Source organism: Lucilia sericata, unplaced genomic scaffold (genome assembly GCF_015586225.1).
Source record: "Lucilia sericata isolate MDLA Ls3-8-SP2 unplaced genomic scaffold, ASM1558622v1 Contig000550F_arrow, whole genome shotgun sequence".
Taxonomy (NCBI): Eukaryota; Metazoa; Arthropoda; class Insecta; order Diptera; family Calliphoridae; genus Lucilia; species Lucilia sericata.
In genome coordinates, this window is record NW_023994560.1 from 163773 (window position 1) to 185198 (window position 21426).

Consider the following 21426-nt stretch of genomic DNA (forward strand, 5'->3'; position numbering starts at 1 on the left):
TAGTTCAGTTCTAGTTCAGTTCTAGTTCAGTTCTAGTTCAGTTCTAGTTCAGTTCTAGTTCAGTTCTAGTTCAGTTCTAGTTCAGTTCTAGTTCAGTTCTAGTTCAGTTCTAGTTCAGTTCAGTTCTAGTTCAGTTCTAGTTCAGTTCTAGTTCAGTTCTAGTTCAGTTCTAGTTCAGTTCTAGTTCAGTTCTAGTTTCAGTTCTAGTTCAGTTCTAGTTCAGTTCTAGTTCAGTTCTAGTTCAGTTTCTAGTTCAGTTCTAGTTCAGTTCTAGTTCTGTTCTATTTCAGTTCTAGTTCAGTTCTAGCTCAGTTCTAGTTCAGTTCTAGTCAGTTCTAGTTCAGTTCTATTAAAAATTTCTTTAAGAAAGAACTGTCCCTTGATTTATGCAACATCTTATTTGCAGTTCAATAAAAAAAGTTTTATAAAAATCTTCCAGATTATTGTAGCTTTTTTAAATTTTAACTAATTTAATTTTTAAAGATTTTGAATATTCAACAAGGCCTAAAAAGTTAACACCATTTAAAAACGAATAAAAAAAGGTTTACAATACGCAAAATATCCCCTGAGGTATGCACTTAAATAAATGAATTTAATTGTTAAACGAATTAAAAAGTAACAATTTATAAAACTAAACATTTTGAAAATGTTCAAAAAATGTATGGCGAGTTATAATATGAAATGATTTTTTTCATAGTTCCACAATATTTTCAAAAATTTGCGTTAGAATATTTAATCTCCCCAAAGTATGCAATAAAAAACGTAAAAATGCTTTAATTTCATTAAATTTAACTTTAGTTTAGTCACCGTTTCATGTCATTTTATTGTAACATTTTATAAATTATAGTTTATTTGATTTGAATTCGTTGGACACGCCAGCTGACAACAGGACATTTAAATCCTCAGACACACAGTCAGTCATAAAAATAATACTTAGACAAATTACTACGCAAATAGACAGACAAATTAAAACAAGTAGAATAAAAAATGAATTGTAGTGAAAATATAGTTAAAGCAAAAAACAAGCCTAACTACATAATTTTAACCACAAAAAATAGAAAAAATAAAAATCGCTTTAAAAAACTTTTCTTGGACCGAACTAGAACTGAACAAGAACTGAACTAGAACTAAACTTGAACTCAACTAGAACTGAACAAGAATTGAATTAGAACAGAAACAGAACTTTTTATGGTCATAGCATCAAAGTATGCAGCATTTTTAATAAATTAAAACTCCTTAAATTATGCATTAAAATATTTATTTTAATAACAAATTAAAAAATGAATAAAACAACTAATTCAAACAATGTTTTTTATTTAAAGTTGTAGCCTTAAATTATGCAGCATTTTTAATAAATAAACAAATCCCAAAAGTATGCATTAAAAAACATTTTTTACTAAAAAATATTAAGTTATAAAAGAAATTAAAAAAAATTATTTCTAAATTATATAAACAAATTAATAACAACAAAACATATCAGACAACAAAGTATAAAAAATTAATATAAAAATCGATTTTTTTTTTTTTTTGTAACAATGAAAAAGAAAAATTAATTAAAATAAACAAATAAAAGAAACGAAAACGGAAACAACCGTAACAATTGAAAATAAAAAAGAAAAATGTCACTTAAACGTTTTGCCATGTTGGCAGCAATATCGTATCAAAATCAGCAAAATTATAATAACAATAATAACAACAACAGTAACAACACTAATTACTATAATAATAATAACAACAACAATAGCACTTATAATAAAAATGAAACTCAAACAACATTTGCAACCACAACTACAACCGAATCAGCTACAACAAAAATTATAAATAGTAACAAATCAACATTGATACAATTGAAACAACAGCAGCAACAACAATCACAACAAATAATTGCAGCAACAACATCAAAATCTTCTTCATTAACTCCTTCAATTCATCATAATGATAAAGCAAATGCTACGACCTCCATACATAGAAATGATAACCATCATCATGAAACTGATGACACCAGCAATGGTATTTCTGATGATGACTCTTCGTCCAATTATAGCAGTGAAAGTAGTGAAATTTTAGATTTTAGTCAACACTCCTTACCGCCTGAACGTCAGCCTTCTAATACTTATACCAGTACCACTTACTATGGCAGTGGTTTCGGTGTGTTTCATCAACAGAACATACGTTCGAATGGTGGTGGTATTGCTCTGATAACTGGAAGTAGTTCTAGTAATGGTCTCGGCAGTGGATCTTATTCGAATGGCATCAATAATAATGTGAATTTATTGTTGGGAGGGTAAGTTTTAACAACTTAAAAATAAAAAAACAAATACACAAAATTCCAATTTCAAATAGTATGGACTAAAGATTACTCTATAGATCACTATATAGTCTGGATTATAGATCACTCTATAGTCTGGACTATAGAACACTCTATAGTCTGGACTATAGATCACTCTATAGTCTGGACTATAGATAATTCTATAGTCTGGACTATAGATAACTCTATAATCTGGACTATAGATAATTCTATAGTCTGGACTATAGATAACTCTATAGTCTGGACTATAGATAACTCTATAATCTGGACTATAGATAACTCTATAGTCTGGACTATAGATAACTCTATAGTCTGGACTATATATAACTTTATAGTCTGGACTATAGATAACTCTATAGTCTGGACTATAGATAACTCTATAGTCTGGACTATATATAACTCTATAGTCTGGACTATTGATCACTCTATAGTGTGGACTATAGATAACTCTATAGTCTGGACTATAGATAATTCTATAGTCTGGACTATAGATAACTCTATAGTCTGGACTATAGATAATTCTATAGTCTGGACTATAGATAACTCTATAGTCTGGACTATAGATCACTCTATAGTCTGGACTATAGATAACTTTATAGTCTGGACTATAGCTCACTCTATAGTCTGGACTATTGATCACTCTATAGTCTGGACTATAGATCATTCTATAGTCTGGACTATAGATCACTCTATAGTCTGGACTATAGATCACTCGATAGTCTGGACTATAGATCACTCGATGGTCTGGACTATAGATCACTCGATGGTCTGGACTATAGATCACTCTATAGTATGGGCTATAAATCACTCGATAGTGTGGACTATATATCACTCGATAGTGTGGACTCTATATCACTAGATAGTATGGACTATATATATATGATCACTCTATAGTGTGGACTATAGATAACTCTATAGTCTGGACTATAGATAATTCTATAGTCTGGACTATAGATAACTCTATAGTCTGGACTATAGATAATTCTATAGTCTGGACTATAGATAACTCTATAGTCTGGACTATAGACCACTCTATAGTCTGGACTATAGACCACTCTATAGTCTGGACTATAAACCACTCTATAGTCTGGACTATAGACCACTCTATAGTCTGGACTATAGATAACTCTATAGTCTGGACTATAGATAACTTTATAGTCTGGACTATAGATAACTCTATAGTCTGGACTATAGATCACTCTATAGTGTGGACTATAGATCACTCTATAGTCTGAACTACAGATCACTAGTCCGGACTACAAAACACCCTATTCTGGACTGTAGATCACTCTATATGTGAACTATAGATTACTCTATAGACCGGACTTGTGAACTATAGATTACTCTATACTCTATACTGGACTACAGATTACTCTATAGTCTGGATAATAGATCACTCTATTGGCTGGACTCTAGATCACTCTACAGTCTGCACTATAGATCACTCTATCGTCTGGACTATAGATCAAAAGTCTGGACTATAAATCGCCCTATAATCTGGACTATAGATCACTCTATATTTCGAACTATAGATTACTCTATAGACTGGACTATAGATCACTCTATAGTTTGGATAATAGATCACTCTATTGGCTGGACTACACTCTATAGTCTGGATTACAGATCACTCTATGGTCTGGATTATAGATCACTCTGTAGTCTGGACTATAGATCATTCTATAGTCTGGACTGTAGATAACTTTATAGTCTGGACTATAGATCACTCTATAGTCTGGAATATAGATAACTCTATAGTATTGACTATAGATCACAGTCTGGAATATAGACCGGACTATAGATCACTCTATAGTCTGGATAATAGATCACTCTATTGGGTGGACTATAAATCACCCTATATTCTGGACTATAGATCACTCTATATTGTGAATTATAGATTAATCTTTACTCTATACTGGACTACAGATCACTCTATAGTCTGGACTATAGATCAGTCTATAGCCTGGCCTACAGATCACTCTATAATCTGGACTATAGATAACTCTATAGTCTGGACTATTGATCACTCTATAGTCTGGACTATAGATCACTCTATAGTCTGGACTATAGATCACTCTATAACCTGGACTATAGATCATTCTAGAACTCTATGGAACTATAGATCATTATATAGAACTAAAGATCACAATATAGTCTGTATTATAGATAATAATAGATGACACTACAGTTAAGCATATGGTCTGGAAATTAAATCAGTCAATGTATATCTATAGACCAGAATATAGAGTGATCTGTAGACAGGACTTTGGTGCTGACTATAGAGGGATATATAGTACAGACTATGAACTGGTCTACATTCCAATGTATGAACTGAACAATAACACAGACTAGATATAACCCTAAATGTTAATGCAGACTATAGACTTAACTAGATAATATTACCATGTTACTGTACGTTTATGAATTTGTACATTACAGTCCTTTATATTAAAGTGCATTTGTACTTTATTTCTAAAAGAAAAAAAACATTTACATTTAGTTATAAAATAATAAAACAACAACATTAAACATAATTTTAACTTAATTGAAATATATAAAACAAATAATAGAGACTAAAATTATACTGTTGTATATTATTCAATCATATTTATATTTACAATGTCCTGTTTGTCCTTTCATGTCACTCACAAACACTCAGTCTGTCAGTCAACCATCTAGCCAACCATTTAGTCATTTATTTGATTTTCTTGTATTTTTTATTTAACAACAAGTACCTACAAGATACAATGTGAATATAATAGAATTTATTTATTGTTTTTTTATTATTATTATTATTCATATTTATTTTTTTCTTTCTATTTTTAGTGCCATGTTAACATTGATTACCACCATTTTGTGTGTTGTCTGTTACTGTTGTCATCGCAACATTAAAAAACGTACCGAAGCCGCGTATCGACAACAACGTCAGTGGTTGGAAAATGATCCAAATATGGAAATTTATAGTGTGGAACAGGTGAGTACTGTATTAAAATGAAATGAAATGTATTTATTAGTAGCGAAGTGTGACAAGTGAGAAAGAGTCAGATATAGTATTTGCATATTTTGAAATAATAAAATAAAATATTGACTTATGTTAAGGATCTGGGTGTGAGTTTAAGAGGTGATTTTTGTTTTAAGGTTCTGAAAGTGGGCAGTATAATAATGTTGTGGAAAATGTTTTCTAAAAGAATTTTTTTCTTACGATTCATTAAATTGTAAAGCTTATTTTGTAAAACATTTATTATAGAGTTATCTATAGTAACGTATAGACTGATATATATTCTCTTTTACAGAGTGATGTATAGTCTCGACAATGGACTGTCCTATAGTTTGGACTATAGACTCATCTAAAGTCTCTATTATTGACTGATGTATAGCCTCGACTAAAGACTAGTACATAGTCAAGACTATAGACTGAAATAAGTCGATCTATTGTCTAGAATATAGGTTGATCTATTTTCCATAATGAAGAGTGATCTATTGTCTCGACTATAGACTAATCTATATTGTCAACTGTATATAATTTGATTATGTCCTCGACTAAAAACTAGTCCATTGTCCCGGCCATAGAATGAAATAAGTTGATCTATAGTCTCGATTATAGGTTGATCTGATGTCCAGACTATAGACTGATCTATAGTCTCGACTGTAAACTGATCTATAGTCTCGACTATAGACTGTTCTATAGTCTCGACTATAGACAGTTCTATAGTCTCGAATATAGACAGTTCTATAGTCTCGACAACAGACTGATCTATAGTCGCGACTATAAACTATTCTTTATTCTCGACTATAGACTATTCTATAGTCTCGACTATAGACTTATCTACAGTCTCGACTATAGACTTATCTACAGTCTCGACTATAGACTTATCTACAGTCTCGACTATAGACTTATCTACAGTCTCGACTATAGACTTATCTACAGTCTCGACTATAGACTTATCTACAGTCCCGACTATAGACTGTTCTATAGTCTCGACTATAGACAGTTCTATAGTCTCGAATATAGACAGTTCTATAGTCTCGACAACAGACTGATCTATAGTCGCGACTATAAACTATTCTTTATTCTCGACTATAGACTATTCTATAGTCTCGACTATAGACTTATCTACAGTCTCGACTATAGACTTATCTGTAGTCTCGAATACAGACTGATCAATAGTCTCAACTAAAGATTGATCTATAGTCTAGACTAAAGATTGATCTATAGTATCGACTATAGACTGATCTATAGTATCGACTATAAAGTATCTATAGTCTTGACTATAGACTGATCTATAGTCTCGTCTATAGACTGATCTATAGTCTCGACTAAAGACTGATCTATAGTCTCGACTATAAACTGATCTATTGTATCGACTATAATGTATCTATAGTCTTGACTATAGACTGATCTATAGTCTCGTCTTTAGACTGATATATTGTCTCGACTATAGACAGATCTATTGTGTCATCAATACATTAATCAATACATTGAGCTATAGTATCGACTATAGACTGATCAATAGTCTAAACTATACGCCGATCTATTGTCTCGGCTATAAACTGATCTATATTCTCGACTATAAACTGATCTATAGTCTCGACTATAAACTGATCTATAGTCTCTATTATAATCTGATCTATAGTATCGACTATAAACTGATCTATAGTCTCGACTACACACTGATCTATAGTCTCGACAAAAAACTAATCTATAGTCTTGACTATAAACTGATCTATAGTTTCGACTAAAGTAAAAGTAAAGTGATCTATAGTATGGACTATACAATGATCTATATTCTCTGAACTATAGTCTCGACTACATACTAATCTATAGTCTCGACTAAAAACTACTATATAGTCTTGACTATAATCTGATCTATAGTCTTGACTATACTAAAACAAGTTTAATGATTTGATTTTTAATTTATTTTTAATCAAATTTTATATTACATAAACAAAAAGATTAGTCCGAATAATAGTCCATTGACTAGTTTATATGCTAAGCCCTAGTCCACTGCGGAGTTTTTTGATTTCAAAAAGGACTAAAAAATTTATAATGGTACTAAATTTTCCATCTGTGTTATAAATAAACTTCCCCGCTACATAAATATTTCTATTTGCAAATACAGCCTAAAATTATGCTGCAAAACATATTTATGTTCTCTACTTAACACTTATTTTTTATTGTAGTTGTTGTTGCTGCTACTGTTATATTTGTTCTTATTGTTGTTGTTGTTATTATTGTCTACATGTTTAACCCCAATTTAACGCTTCACTCGTCTAATTGCATACAAAGTTGTAACAAAAATGCGAATTGCGAAGTGAAAATGATTATTATGAGCATAAAAATGAAAACTGTAAAATGAGAAAACCAACAGGAAAAAAACTCTACAGAGAATGAAAATGTCAACAACAATTACATATTTATTTTACACTTGATTTTCCTGCGCTACAGGAAGTTTTTGAGTGTCTTTTCATTTCCTTCCGTTTATATTTAAAAACATTTCGTTGACAAACAAATAAATAAAAACTCCTCAACTTGTTTCGTTTGTTGACTTTTTTTTTGTTGCTGTTCGTTTATTTGTTTCAACGAATTATTCTTGTTAACATCTTAATGTCACATTTATTATGATTATGAAAATGTAAGAAAGAAATAAATTTTATGTTGTATTGTACGAAATCACAGAGTAGTATGACTAAAGAAACTCATTTCTTTTATTTTTATCCCCCCAACTCCAGTTTTTGACCAGTAAAAGTATACAAATTTCTCATTGTAACACTTGTTGACACTTAAAAAAAAAGAGTTCATAAAACTTTATTAAAGTTGTCAGATTATGGAGTGAAAGTAATTGATACTGAAATGGGTGGGATGAGTCCGTTAACAAAGGTTTAATATAAATTAATTAACTACTGCTGTAGTTAAATGGTTTCACTTTAAGTGTTTCTGTATAAAGAATTAAAGAAATGCGTGAAAAAGTGTTGTATATTTATAGGCTTAATTTGTAAAATGTTGGTATTTCTTAAAGTGGTATGTTTCATTGTAATAATGCCTACCGTTAGGAGTTTATTGGTAAAGAAAAAGTGTAGCATACTTTGGTTAACAAAATATGTAGCATGTATTTAGGAATGCGGATGTAACACTTGGTATAAAACTTCAACACGCAAAAGTTAAGAAAAAGCGAAGAATATTGACCCTTGCTGCATAGGAAACTTTCTTTAGAAACAAATGAATGTTTCTTCTCCCTCTTTCCTTCTAAAAATAAGTTTTCCATGAAATGATCCATTACGTCAACCAGAAGCGTAAGAGATCGTATGTAAAGCCTGGTCAATCAGCCGACATTTAAGCCAAACATGGAGCTAAGGCAATACTCTCTGTATTTGATGGGATCAAAAGATTCCTATATATTATGAACTGCTGAAATCTGGTCAGACTATCACAGTTAACCTGTACCAAATGCAACAGATAACATTGGACGAAAAATTATCAGAATATGAGGCCCCACATGAAAGCGTAATCATCCAACATGACAACTCTGGATCAAAAGTTGCAATAACCGTTAAAACTTAGAAAGAAGTGATTGGGAAGTTTTGCTTCACTCGTCTTATAGTCTAGATCTTGCTCCGTCCAACTACTATTTGTTTTGATCGATGTAGAACGATCTCCTTGACATAACGCTTTACTTAACCTCAAAGAATAAGAAGTTATTTTGGCGCGGATCACAATATGAGGCCCCACATGAAAGTGTAATCTTCCATCATGGCAACCCTGGATGTTGCAATACCTGTTAAAAACTAATTTGAAAGAAGACTCTTTTCTATATTGCTTCATATAATGACCATCTTTGCCTGATGTTCAGGGAGGCTTAAGGCGTCTGGTTGTTGAAGATCAAGAATATATGAACGTGCACGAATTATAAGCTTTCACTTTCCTTTGTCTTGAACTAACCGTCTTGCATCCACATACGGACTTTGATGTAGGATTAATAAAGTGAACGTTTTTAACAATAGATTCTATATAAATGGTTCAAAAACGAACTGGGGTGTTGGTCTTTTTGTTTTCTGCGATCGTCTACTGAATATCTATAGTGTTTTCCAGCCTGAAATAGTGGCAATATTCGTGGAATTATTGTCCTCTTAGTTAATAGGTCGGCGTTTCTTCTCTTATTAATTTCCTACACATTACTACTGGTCAGACCACGAAAGAATGATCTGCCCAGACTGGGTCCCCGTCTGTTTGACATCATCTAGCTTGGGTGACTGCGCATTGAGATTGCTAAGCCAGTGAGCAAGTGGATGACTTAGCCAGAGCGGGATTAGTGCAACTTTAGTCAGACCACGAAAGAATGATCTGCCCAGACTGGGTCCCCGTCTGTTTGACATCATCTAGCTTGGGTGACTGCGCATTGAGATTGCTAAGCCAATGAGCAAGTAGATGACTTAGCCGGAGCGGGATTAGTGCAACTTTAGTCACAGTTCCTCTGGAGTCTATTAAAAGTAATATATTCCAATTTTTTTTCCTTCAAAACACGGAGAATAGATGGAAAAACCGGGACACATTCAGAGTCGCGAAGTAAATGTGAACACCTTTCTATGAAAAACGTGCTATGAACCTGGACCATTCAGAGTGACGAAGTTAATGTGAGAAATGGATCTGTTTTGGTTGTCTCTAAAGCAGTTTCAGTAGGAACTCCGTTTATCAAAGTACTACCTTCAGTCTCTTTCATCAAAAGGCTAAAAACAGGTGTAAGAAACTGGACACATGCCGAGTGGACAACATATTTGGACTCTCTTCCTATTAAAAACCCACTATACAACTTACTACCCATAATAGTCGGGACATATTGAAGTTGCTGACTATAATATCTAAAAATTGGGTTCTGATAGACAAGCAAGTCGACTTGGACTCTACTTCAATGAAACATGTCGCATTTGCAATAACAGAGAGAAAAAGAAACGTTCACCTTATCTGCAAATGACCCGCCCTATCCACCGAGAGAAATAGGTGTCTTGGCAATTGCACTGTATCCAACCTTGCTGAGTTACTTGGGTCTAAAGTTGATGATCTACTGATACACATATCTCACGGCTACAGGTTAGATCTAATAATCCTCATCTGAAGAGTAGTGGGGTCATGTTTTATCTTAGTGCCTTTGAGACTTATTGACTATTTGGGAGTAGTGAACTACTAATTTGGATTACGTCAATGGGAATGACATCATTAGTTTGTATATGAGTCAAATTATTGATATAACTCATCTATCCAAGTACAGATGTGACCTTAGAACCAGAATCCAGTGGTTGTGTTTAATATTATTATTTTCTAGGTTAATGAGTATTAAGATCAACTTTCAATCTACATGACTTGAACATTTACTTCCTTCCTAGTTATATAATTTCCCATCCTTTTTGTTCTATTTCCAGTGCTACGAAACATCCGGTCTCTTTGTGGGCGATTCTATGGATGGTTTGGCCACAATACCAGCACTTCATCATGAACCACCACCCTCTTACGATGCTGTGGTAGCAATGCAAGAACAACAGCAACTACTAATACAACAACATCAACAGCAATTATTGATGCAGCAACAATTGTTGCAACAACAATTGCCTACAAATAATTCACCACCACCTGGCTATAGATCATCATTAGATGTTAGTTCCATAATACAGGGTAGGGTGAATGCACTGGGAGGAGTCTTGGGTGTGGGTGGATCTATTATAAGTGGCATGGAAATTAATTCTTTGGCTTCATCTGATGCTAATATCAGAACAGCTACTAGTCATTCTCCTATAGATCCTTTGCTAAACTATAATGATGTCAATGGTAATATGGCAAATGCCTTAACCGTAGCCACTACAACTCCCACAAATAATCGTGCAACTGTTAGCTATTTACGCAACAAACAGCAGCAGCAGCAACAACGAAATGTTGGGCCTAATCAATTGAGTCAGTTGAATATGAAAAAGGTGTTGCAGGCTCAATCCTGCTGTTCACTACAACGAGCCGAAGTGGAAAATATGTGGAATGCAGCAGCAGCAGCTTTAGCAGCCAGATCTGCTCATTTACCCAGCGAGTCGAGGGCTTCAACGACAGCCTCTACTAGTTCACCTACTTTAGCCATGAATGCCCGCAAACTATCACAGGGTTATAACACCTCCAAATCGAATACACCCGAAACATTTGGCAGTCGTTATCTTAAGCAAAATTACTATAGGCGTGGCTGTCCCTTGTGTGGTAAATTTCGTTACGATAATGATTCAATACTCTCCATATCAATGGAAAGTAATTTAGATACATTAGCAGGTGCCTTAGCGGAAGAACAGGCGGCCACAAATGGGCAGGAGGGAAGCAGTGAAAGCACACAAAATAGTTTGAATAATAACGACAATTTAACAAATAATTTACATGAAAAACAACAAAATGCGAATGAATGTACGAATGAAACAGATGATATTGAGGAGGCCGATATAGAGGATGAAGTCGATGACAATGATAATGATATAGAACAACAATGTTCATGTGCGAATACAAAAAGAAAATTTAAACAACAAAATCATTATCAAAAAGTTAACACACAACAGGATAATACAGAAGAGATAGAAGAATCTTTGCAACAGGTGGAAATCACTGTTCCTGAACTAATACCTAATAGAGAAGAAGCTACAGCAACTGCTAACATGCCAACAGCAGATGCTAATGCCAATTGTGCAATAGCAACAGCAAGACAATCAACATATCAAGACCCCTCTAATCATAACAATAACAATAATAATGATAATGATATTTTAGAAGATTCCTTGCCATCTACATCAGCCGCAACGGCAGTCACGACCCCACACATAGTAGCCTCTACTTCCTCCGATGCTTCAACACCAACCTCGGTAACCATTAATTTGGATTGTATCAATGAGAATGGCATCATTAGTTTGGATATGAGTAAAATTATTGATAAAACTGGTCTACCCACCTATGATGCAGCCTTAAAACTAGAATCCAGTGGTTACGTTTGATAATTTTGAATTTGGAAATTTACTTTCTTAAGAAAAACACACACACACACAAAAGTGCTTTATAGTATTAATGGGATAAGAGGATATTTGAAATATTTGAATAAAATGATAATAAATAATTTAAAATAAAGATGAAATTTATGAAATTACTAATAAGACATTATTAAACAATTTCTATGTAAGTTATAACGTAGGTTATTACCCCGTTATTACCAAGTTTTTTAATCGTTTTAATAATCATTTGAGCATACAAATGAATTCAACACAAAATTTGTTTGCGATTTCGAAAAAGATCAATTAGAAGTTTACTTATTAGTTTTTGCGATCTTATTCATCATCTTACCTTTAAGACAGCTATAATTTTAGTTTTAAATTTCGATTTCTTACCTGAAAATAAAATAAAAAGAAAACATATTAAAAATCTTTAAAAATTTTCGATTAATTGGATTGATATTTTCAATTTACTGAATTGATATTTGCATTAAAAAGAAAATTTTATTTAAAATTAACTGTAAAAGAATTTGACCGAAAATTCTGTATAAAACGAGAATCTAAAAAAATCTCAGTAGATAGAGAATTTTATTCTCTGAAGAAAGATAATCTGAACTAAAATTCTCTACAGCAAGAGAATTTGAACTATAAAACGAGAATATGAACGAAATTAGAAAGATAACTTTATCTACAGTTGTCTATAAAAGAAGAATTTGACCGAAAAACGTAAATATAAACAAAAATTCTCAATAGATAGAGAATTTGATTGAAAATTCTCTACAGAAAGAGAATTGAACTTTAAAACGAGAATATGAACGAAATTAGAAAGATAATTTTATCTACGGTTGTCTGTAAAAGTAGAATTTGACCGAAAATTTTCTATAAAACCAGAATCTTAACGAAAATTCTCCATAGATAGAGAATTTGATCGTACATTTTCTGTAGAAAGAAAAACGGAAGAATACTCTATCAAAAACTCTGTTCAGAAACAGAACTTGTTGGAAAATTCTCTAAAGAAAGAAAATTTAATCAGAAATTCTCTATAGAAAGTGAATCATATTAACAAAAATTCTCTACAGAAAAAGAATTTCATAGGAAATCTTGGCAGAAAGAGAATTTTATAGACTATAGACTAGACTATAGACTAGACTATACACTAGACTATAGACTAGACTATAGACTAGACTATAGATTAGACTATAGACTATAGATAGTCTAGTCTATAGTCTAGTCTATAGTCTAGTCTATAGTCTAGTCTATAGTCTAGTCTATAGTCTAGTCTATAGTCTAGTCTATAGTCTAGTCTATAGTCTAGTCTATAGTCTAGTCTATAGTCTAGTCTATAGTCTAGTCTATAGTCTAGTCTATAGTCTAGTCTATAGTCTAGTCTATAGTCTAGTCTATAGTCTAGTCTATAGTCTAGTCTATAGTCTAGTCTATAGTCTAGTCTATAGTCTAGTCTATAGTCTAGTCTATAGTCTAGTCTATAGTCTAGTCTATAGTCTAGTCTATAGTCTAGTCTATAGTCTAGTCTATAGTCTAGTCTATAGTCTAGTCTATAGTCTAGTCTATAGTCTAGTCTATAGTCTAGTCTATAGTCTAGTCTATAGTCTAGTCTATAGTCTAGTCTATAGTCTAGTCTATAGTCTAGTCTATAGTCTAGTCTAAGTCTAGTCCAAGTCTAGTCTATAGTCTAGTCCAAGTCTAGTCCAAAGTCTAGTCTATAGTCTAGTCTATAGTCTAGTCTATAGTCTAGTCTATAGTCTAGTCTATAGTCTAGTCTATAGTCTAGTCTATAGTCTAGTCTATAGTCTAGTCTATAGTCTAGTCTATAGTCTAGTCTATAGTCTAGTCTATAGTCTAGTCTATAGTCTAGTCTATAGTCTAGTCTATAGTCTAGTCTATAGTCTAGTCTATAGTCTAGTCTATAGTCTAGTCTATAGTCTAGTCTATAGTCTAGTCTATAGTCTAGTCTATAGTCTAGTCTATAGTCTAGTCTATAGTCTAGTCTATAGTCTAGTCTAGTCTATAGTCTAGTCTATAGTCTAGTCTATAGTCTAGTCTATAGTCTAGTCTATAGTCTAGTCTATAGTCTAGTCTATAGTCTAGTCTATAGTCTAGTCTATAGTCTAGTCTATAGTCTAGTCTATAGTCTAGTCTATAGTCTAGTCTATAGTCTAGTCTATAGTCTAGTCTATAGTCTAGTCTATAGTCTAGTCTATAGTCTAGTCTATAGTCTAGTCTATATTCCTAGTCTATAGTCTAGTCTATAGTCTAGTCTATAGTCTAGTCTATAGTCTGTCTATAGTCTAGTCTATAGTCTAGTCTATAGTCCTAAGTCTAGTCTATAGTCTAGTCTATAGTCTAGTCTATAGTCTAGTCTATAGTTAGTCTATAGTCTAGTCTATAGTCTAGTCTATAGTCTAGTCTATAGTCTAGTCTAAGTCTGTATAGTCTAGTCTATAGTCTAGTCTATAGTCTAGTCTATAGTCTAGTCTATAGTCTAGTCTATAGTCTAGTCTATAGTCTAGTCTATAGTCTAGTCTATAGTCTAGTCTATAGTCTAGTCTATAGTCTAGTCTATAGTCTAGTCTATAGTCTAGTCTATGTCTAGTCTATAGTCTAGTCTATAGTCTAGTCTATAGTCTAGTCTATAGTCTAGTCTCATAGTCTAGTCTATAGTATAGTCTATAGTCTAGTCTATAGTCTAGTCTATAGTCTAGTCTATAGTCTAGTCTAGTTCACGTCTAGTCTAGTCTATAGTCTAGTCTCTAGTCTAGTCTATAGTCTAGTCTATAGTCTAGTCTATAGTCTAGTCTAGTAGTCTATAGTCTAGTTATGTCTAGTCTATAGTCTCGTCTATAGTCTAGTCTATAGTCAAGTCTATAGTCTATTCTATAGTCTAGTCTATAGTCTAGTCTATAGTCTAGTCTATAGTCAGTCTATGTCTAGTCTATAGTCTAGTCTATAGTCTGTCTATTGATAGTCTAGTCTAGTCATAGTCTATCTATAGTCTAGTCTATGTCTAGTCATCGCTGTCTTATAGTCTATTTATTCATAGTCTAGTCTATAGTCCGAAGTCTAGTCAATAGTCTATCGTCTAGTCTAGTCTAGTATAGGTTAGTTCTATAGTCTAGTCTATATAGTCTATAGTATAGTCTAGTCTGTTATAGTCAGTCTATAGTCTAGTCTTCGTCTATAGTAGTCTATAGTAGGGTGATCGACTCGATTTTTCAACCGGTTTTTATGCTTTACCAGTTTCGGTTTTTTCTTAATGTTGATTTTTCGTAATATCGAATAACCCGGTTTTTTCACTTTTTAAAAACCGGTTTTCGAATACTTTTATTTGCTTTGTATTCAAAGATTATTTAAATGAAATTTTTAAGTAAATAATAATACAGCCCGTCTAAATTTTAAAAATATTCGAGTCGAGGAACTAGCGTATATTTTTCTACAGCTCCTTTGGTTAAACTTCTTTGATTTTCCTAATTAATTAAAAAAATTTATTTGTAAAATTGGTAACTGTTTGATAAAATTTTATCAATCTTAAGATTATATTCCAATTACAATAATTAATTTACGGCTGAAATTTTATGGAAGTGTTGGAATGCCTATGAAAATTTCCTAAACAGGGCTTTTAAAATAAGCTAGGATTACATAGTACCTTATGTTTAACAGAAGTGTCCCACTTTTTTCCTAATTTTTTTTATATTAAAGAAATAATGTAAATCAGACGACAAGATCTAAAGTTATAATCTTTTAAACTGTTAAAAATCATTTCGGGCCATGTTTTATTAATCAAATTTAAATATAAACATTAAGTTTTTTAAATTAAAATATATTTTTTTTATTTATAATGAAAAACCGGTTAACCGGTTTTTTCTGTATTTGAAAAATATCAACCGGTTTTTTTTAAATGTCAACTATTCGAACTATTCGAAAACCGGTTTTTGAAAAATGTCGAATAATCGATCACCCTAGTCTATAGTCTAGTCTATAGTCTAGTCTATAGTCTAGTCTATAGTCTAGTCTATAGTCTAGTCTATAGTCTAGTCTATAGTCTAGTCTATAGTCTAGTCTATAGTCTAGTCTAGTCTAGTCTATAGTCTAGTCTATAGTCTAGTCTATAGTCTAGTCTATAGTCTAGTCTATAGTCTAGTCTATAGTCTAGTCTATAGTCTAGTCTATAGTCTAGTCTATAGTCTAGTCTATAGTTCTATAGTCTAGTCTATAGTCTAGTCTATAGTCTAGTCTATAGTCTAGTCTATAGTCTAGTCTATAGTCTAGTCTATAGTCTAGTCTATAGTCTAGTCTATAGTCTAGTCTATAGTCTAGTCTATAGTCTAGTCTATAGTCTAGTCTATAGTCTAGTCTATAGTCTAGTCTATAGTCTAGTCTATAGTCTAGTCTATAGTCTAGTCTATAGTCTAGTCTATAGTCTAGTCTATAGTCTAGTCTATAGTCTTAGTCTATAGTCTAGTCTATAGTCTAGTCTATAGTCTAGTCTATAGTCTAGTCTATAGTCTAGTCTATAGTCTAGTCTATAGTCTAGTCTATAGTCTAGTCTATAGTCTAGTCTATAGTCTAGTCCAAAGTCTAGTCTATAGTCTAGTCTATAGTCTAGTCTATAGTCTAGTCTATAGTCTAGTCTATAGTCTAGTCTATAGTCTAGTCCAAAGTCTAGTCTATAGTCTAGTCTATAGTCTGTCTATAGTCTAGTCTATAGTCTAGTCTATAGTCTAGTCTATAGTCTAGTCTATAGTCTAGTCTATAGTCTAGTCCATAGTCTAGTCTATAGTCTAGTCTATAGTTTACTCTATAGTCTAGACTAGTCTAATGTAGACTAGTCTAAAGTACTAAACTAGTTTATCGCTAAACTATAGACTGACTACAGACTAGAATAAAGACTAGATTATATACTACACTATAGACTAGACTATTGACTAGACTATAGACTAGACTATTGACTAGACTATAGACTAGTCTATAGACTAGACTTTACTATAGAAGAGAATATAGACTAGACTATAAACTAGACTATAGACTAGTAAGGAATTTCTTTCTAAATCTCTATAACTAACGAACTTTCGATAAAATTCTAAAAAAATCACTATCCATAAAAAAGCGCAAGACGAATGGTAAAAGAATTAGAAATTTCCTCGAGTTAGAAACCCCTTCAAACTAAATACAAATTATCTGAACTTTCACCGTATAAACAACAAATAACCTTGAGAAATTTGTTCATTATACTGCACTAATTAATGTAAAATTTTAAAGCATATTGGTATCAATACACAATTTCCATTCATCACCAGACAAAGAAGACATTGAAAATTATTTAATTTAGTCTAAGCTGGGATTTTGTTTTGCCATCCCCCAACACCCCATAATGTCTGCTGCAATATGTGTGTGAGTGAGTATGATGTGTCCGTTCTTATTATTACCTTCAACTCAATTTTAGTTTTTTCTTTTTTGCATTTACCACTATCTAATATTGATTTTCTTTTAAATCTTGATGGACTAGAATAAACGACCAAACAAAAAAAAACCTTATTTGTATTTTATTGTTCTATTGATAATATTAGCAGTAACATAAGTTATACTTTATAAGGCAACATGATGTGCTAGATCAGATAACTTGAAGCTAAATTTTAATTTGTTACTTTAGAAAGAAGTCAAGAAGAATTATAGAACTATAGAAACTATTTATGAAAAAACTATTAATTGTAATGTATGTTTTCTCTTTTTTCTTAGAGGATAGAGTAAAAGACTGGGGATTGGTCAAAAATTCTCCATAGATAAATAATTTGATCGAAAGGTCTCTATAGATTGGGAATTTAATCTATTTAGAAAAATAATTTGATCAAAAATTCTAAAACAAATAGATCTTCACAGAACATCCCATCTAATAGGTCTCTGCAGAATGCATCTGAGCGCTCTTTCATCAGTCATCCAAGACGTATGGGTCTTCCATATAACGACTTCTGTAGAAGCTGTCAGAACGAGGATGGGGAGGAAACAATTACTCACCTTCTTTGTAACTGTCCGGCCCAAGAAGCGATTCGCTATCAAACGTTGGGTCATCACATTTTTCTAATCTATCTGGTCTGTCAGACGTTCAACCAGAACATATTCTATCATTCTTAAATTTTTCGAATTGGGTATGAACTTAGTTTACAGTGACTTTTATCATTCTAACAATGAGAATGTTCATCTCTTTCTACTTCTGTTCATCTCTGTCTACTTCTAGAATAAACCTCAACCAATAGCCGGTTACAGAACGTATAAGGAAGGCCCAATCGACTCTCGTTTTACCAAATTATATATTAGTTCTCTGATTAGGCCACGAGTCAAAGGCTTCAAGAAATGACCTCCAGTTGGACAGTTCACTCAGATAGCATGCCCCTTTAAGGATGCCAACAGGGACAGAAATCGAGTGCTTTACGTGAACACATGTAGTTCAAAGAACACTCAGATCGCAATTAATATACAGTACATTGATTTAGCACCAACTCATTCCTAACGCTTAGCCCCACAGTCAATTGTCTTTTTCGGCAACAGCACAGAACTTATCCCAAAATATAGATTTCAGCGTACATCAATCAGCCTTATAACTAACATTCTATTCTCTCGATTTTGGGTTTGAACAACAGTACAGTCAAGACAAGAGGTACTGGTAGCACCTCTTTACCCTGAGATGCAATCACACCAAGATTCAACTATGCTCTTCTTAAGGATTAAGCTACGCTGAATCCGAATCTGTGTCATAGTCTCATAAACATTGCAAATTATAATGGAGAAATTCGAAACAACATATTAGGACTCCGATCATATAAGTTCCGATTTTGGCACGCCATTTAATGTTCAATAAAGTTTAATGTACCATAATTGACTAGACTTTATACTAGACTAGCCTGTAGACTAGACTATAGACTAGACTATAGACTAGACTATAGACTAGACTATAGACTAGACTATAGACTAGACTATAGACTAGACTATAGACTAGACTATAGACTAGACTATAGACTAGACTATAGACTAGACTATAGACTAGACTATAGACTAGACTATAGACTAGACTATAGACTAGACTATAGACTAGACTATAGACTAGACTATAGACTAGACTATAGACTAGACTATAGACTAGACTATAGACTAGACTATAGACTAGACTATAGACTAGACTATAGACTAGACTATAGACTAGACTATAGACTAGACTATAGACTAGACTATAGACTAGACTATAGACTAGACTATAGACTAGACTATAGACTAGACTATAGACTAGACTATAGACTAGACTATAGACTAGACTATAGACTAGACTATAGACTAGACTATAGACTAGACTATAGACTAGACTATAGACTAGACTATAGACTAGACTATAGACTAGACTATAGACTAGACTATAGACCTAGACTATAGACTAGACTATAGACTAGACTATAGACTAGACTATAGACTAGACTATAGACTAGACTATAGACTAGACTATAGACTAGACTATAGACTAGACTAGACTAGACTATAGACTAGACTATAGACTAGACTATAGACTAGACTATAGACTAGACTATAGACTAGACTATAGACTAGACTATAGACTAGACTATAGACTAGACTATAGACTAGACGAACTTTACAAGTTCGCTCTGAGAATCGATTGTTGAAGTAATTGAGAAAGTAATTCTGAGCTGATTATGATTTATGTATATTTTATAACTGCTGTTATAAACTATAGCACAGATCAATTATACCCTAAATGTTGCTGTAGTGTAGGATATAATCATGAAAAACATTAGTTTGTAAGTAGTAAAACTTGTTTATAAATTTCTAACACTATTGCTCTAGAGAATCTACACAAGATTTTTGATTCAAACATATACCATAAGTTTGTTTTGTTTATATTTTAAAGCGAATTTTGAGGTTTTTCTTTAGTTTTAATATTTTCCTTAAAAACTTTAACTAAAACTTTTATTTTTTAATTTTAAACAAAATGTAATGAACGGATCATTTTTGTCTTCACTATAATTATCTGGCGAAAATGTTTGCAATATTTTCAATTACATACGTATACTAAGGGATTAAGTAATAATTTCACATAATTTTCTAAATTCCTATAAACAAACACATACCGTCGTAATTTCAGCATTTCTGTGATAATTTTAGCTTTTAAGTTAATCACTTCGGTTATTTAAACGTTAAACCCATTTTTAATTATTTTAAAATCACTTTACATTTTTAAAATTTCTTAATAATTTAATTTTCTTTTTTATTTATATTAAATCACGCACTCAAAATTGTTGAAAAAAATTTGTAAAAAATAAAATTAAAAAATATTTGAAAAACTTTGCTACTGCTGATCATAAATGTATAATTACAACTAAATTGAGTTTATTTATTAGCAACAAGAAAATGCACAAAAAAATACAAAAAAAAACACAAATTAAAAACACTCACATAATTTTCAAAAAGAGACGGGCAGCAAAAAACACTGAAAACATGTCCAAGTGTGTCGTAGACGTCGTTGTTGTCGTCGTCATCATAGTCATCGTCTAATAAGATAAAACGCCCAAAGTCTATGATGGGGTTAGTATGTTAGTTGTTATACAGTGGACGTTGTAATTGTAGGTGCAGGTTTTTCATTTCATAATTTTTCATTCAATAATAACCCACTTTTCATTTCTCCGAATGCTCTTATTACCTAGTTCCTTATCAATTCGGTAGAGTGTCGTCTATGTTGGAACTGGGAGTAAGATCGGAGATTTCATATAATTATCATATTTCTAATAGTTTTTCTAATGTTTAGGTCCGATTGTATAAAACATGCATAAGCAGGGGCAGAATTATTATACGCAGAATTTAGTGGGGCCTATAAAAACCGCAATTAATTTTCAAATAAATTGATTATTAAAAAACTAATAATTTATAAAATTATAAATTAATAATAATTTTCAAAATACAAAGCTGTGGTTTACACCTAGGGAAATTTTAATAAAAACTACAAATCATGAATATTTATATTTTTTTATAATTTCTTTGAAAATTATTTTTTCTTTACTTCAAAATTATTATTAACAAATCAAATTTCAGCTGAAAACGGGTTTCCCTGACTT

At 32.1% G+C, this 21426-nt stretch overlaps 2 protein-coding genes across 2 annotated transcripts in view; one reads left to right on the plus strand and one right to left on the minus strand.

The window, feature by feature from the left end:
- LOC119606056 (probable beta-hexosaminidase fdl) overlaps positions 1-20604 on the minus strand; it is a 58558-nt gene extending 37954 nt beyond the window's left edge. The window contains exon 1 of the mRNA XM_037959429.1: positions 20446-20604. Coding sequence (XP_037815357.1) covers positions 20446-20462 — 17 coding nt within the window. The 5' untranslated portion in view covers positions 20463-20604. The remainder of the gene's footprint in view (positions 1-20445) is intronic.
- Positions 1464-12408, plus strand: LOC119606062 (uncharacterized protein DDB_G0283357). Its single transcript, XM_037959441.1, has 3 exons — positions 1464-2284; positions 5132-5279; positions 10718-12408. Exons 1-3 carry the CDS (start codon positions 1620-1622, stop codon positions 12305-12307), a joined length of 2403 nt encoding a protein of 800 aa, XP_037815369.1. The 5' UTR covers positions 1464-1619; the 3' UTR covers positions 12308-12408.
- Positions 20605-21426: the final 822 nt, after the last annotated feature.

Bases quoted from the DNA above. Each gene is read 5' to 3' on its own strand.
- LOC119606062 (XM_037959441.1), top strand. From the start codon at position 1,620: ATGTCACTTAAACGTTTTGCCATGTTGGCAGCAATATCGTATCAAAAT. The intron at 2,285-5,131 runs GTAAGTTTTAAC...TTCTATTTTTAG, and splicing joins GTGAATTTATTGTTGGGAGG to TGCCATGTTAACATTGATTA. The intron at 5,280-10,717 runs GTGAGTACTGTA...TTCTATTTCCAG, and splicing joins AAATTTATAGTGTGGAACAG to TGCTACGAAACATCCGGTCT.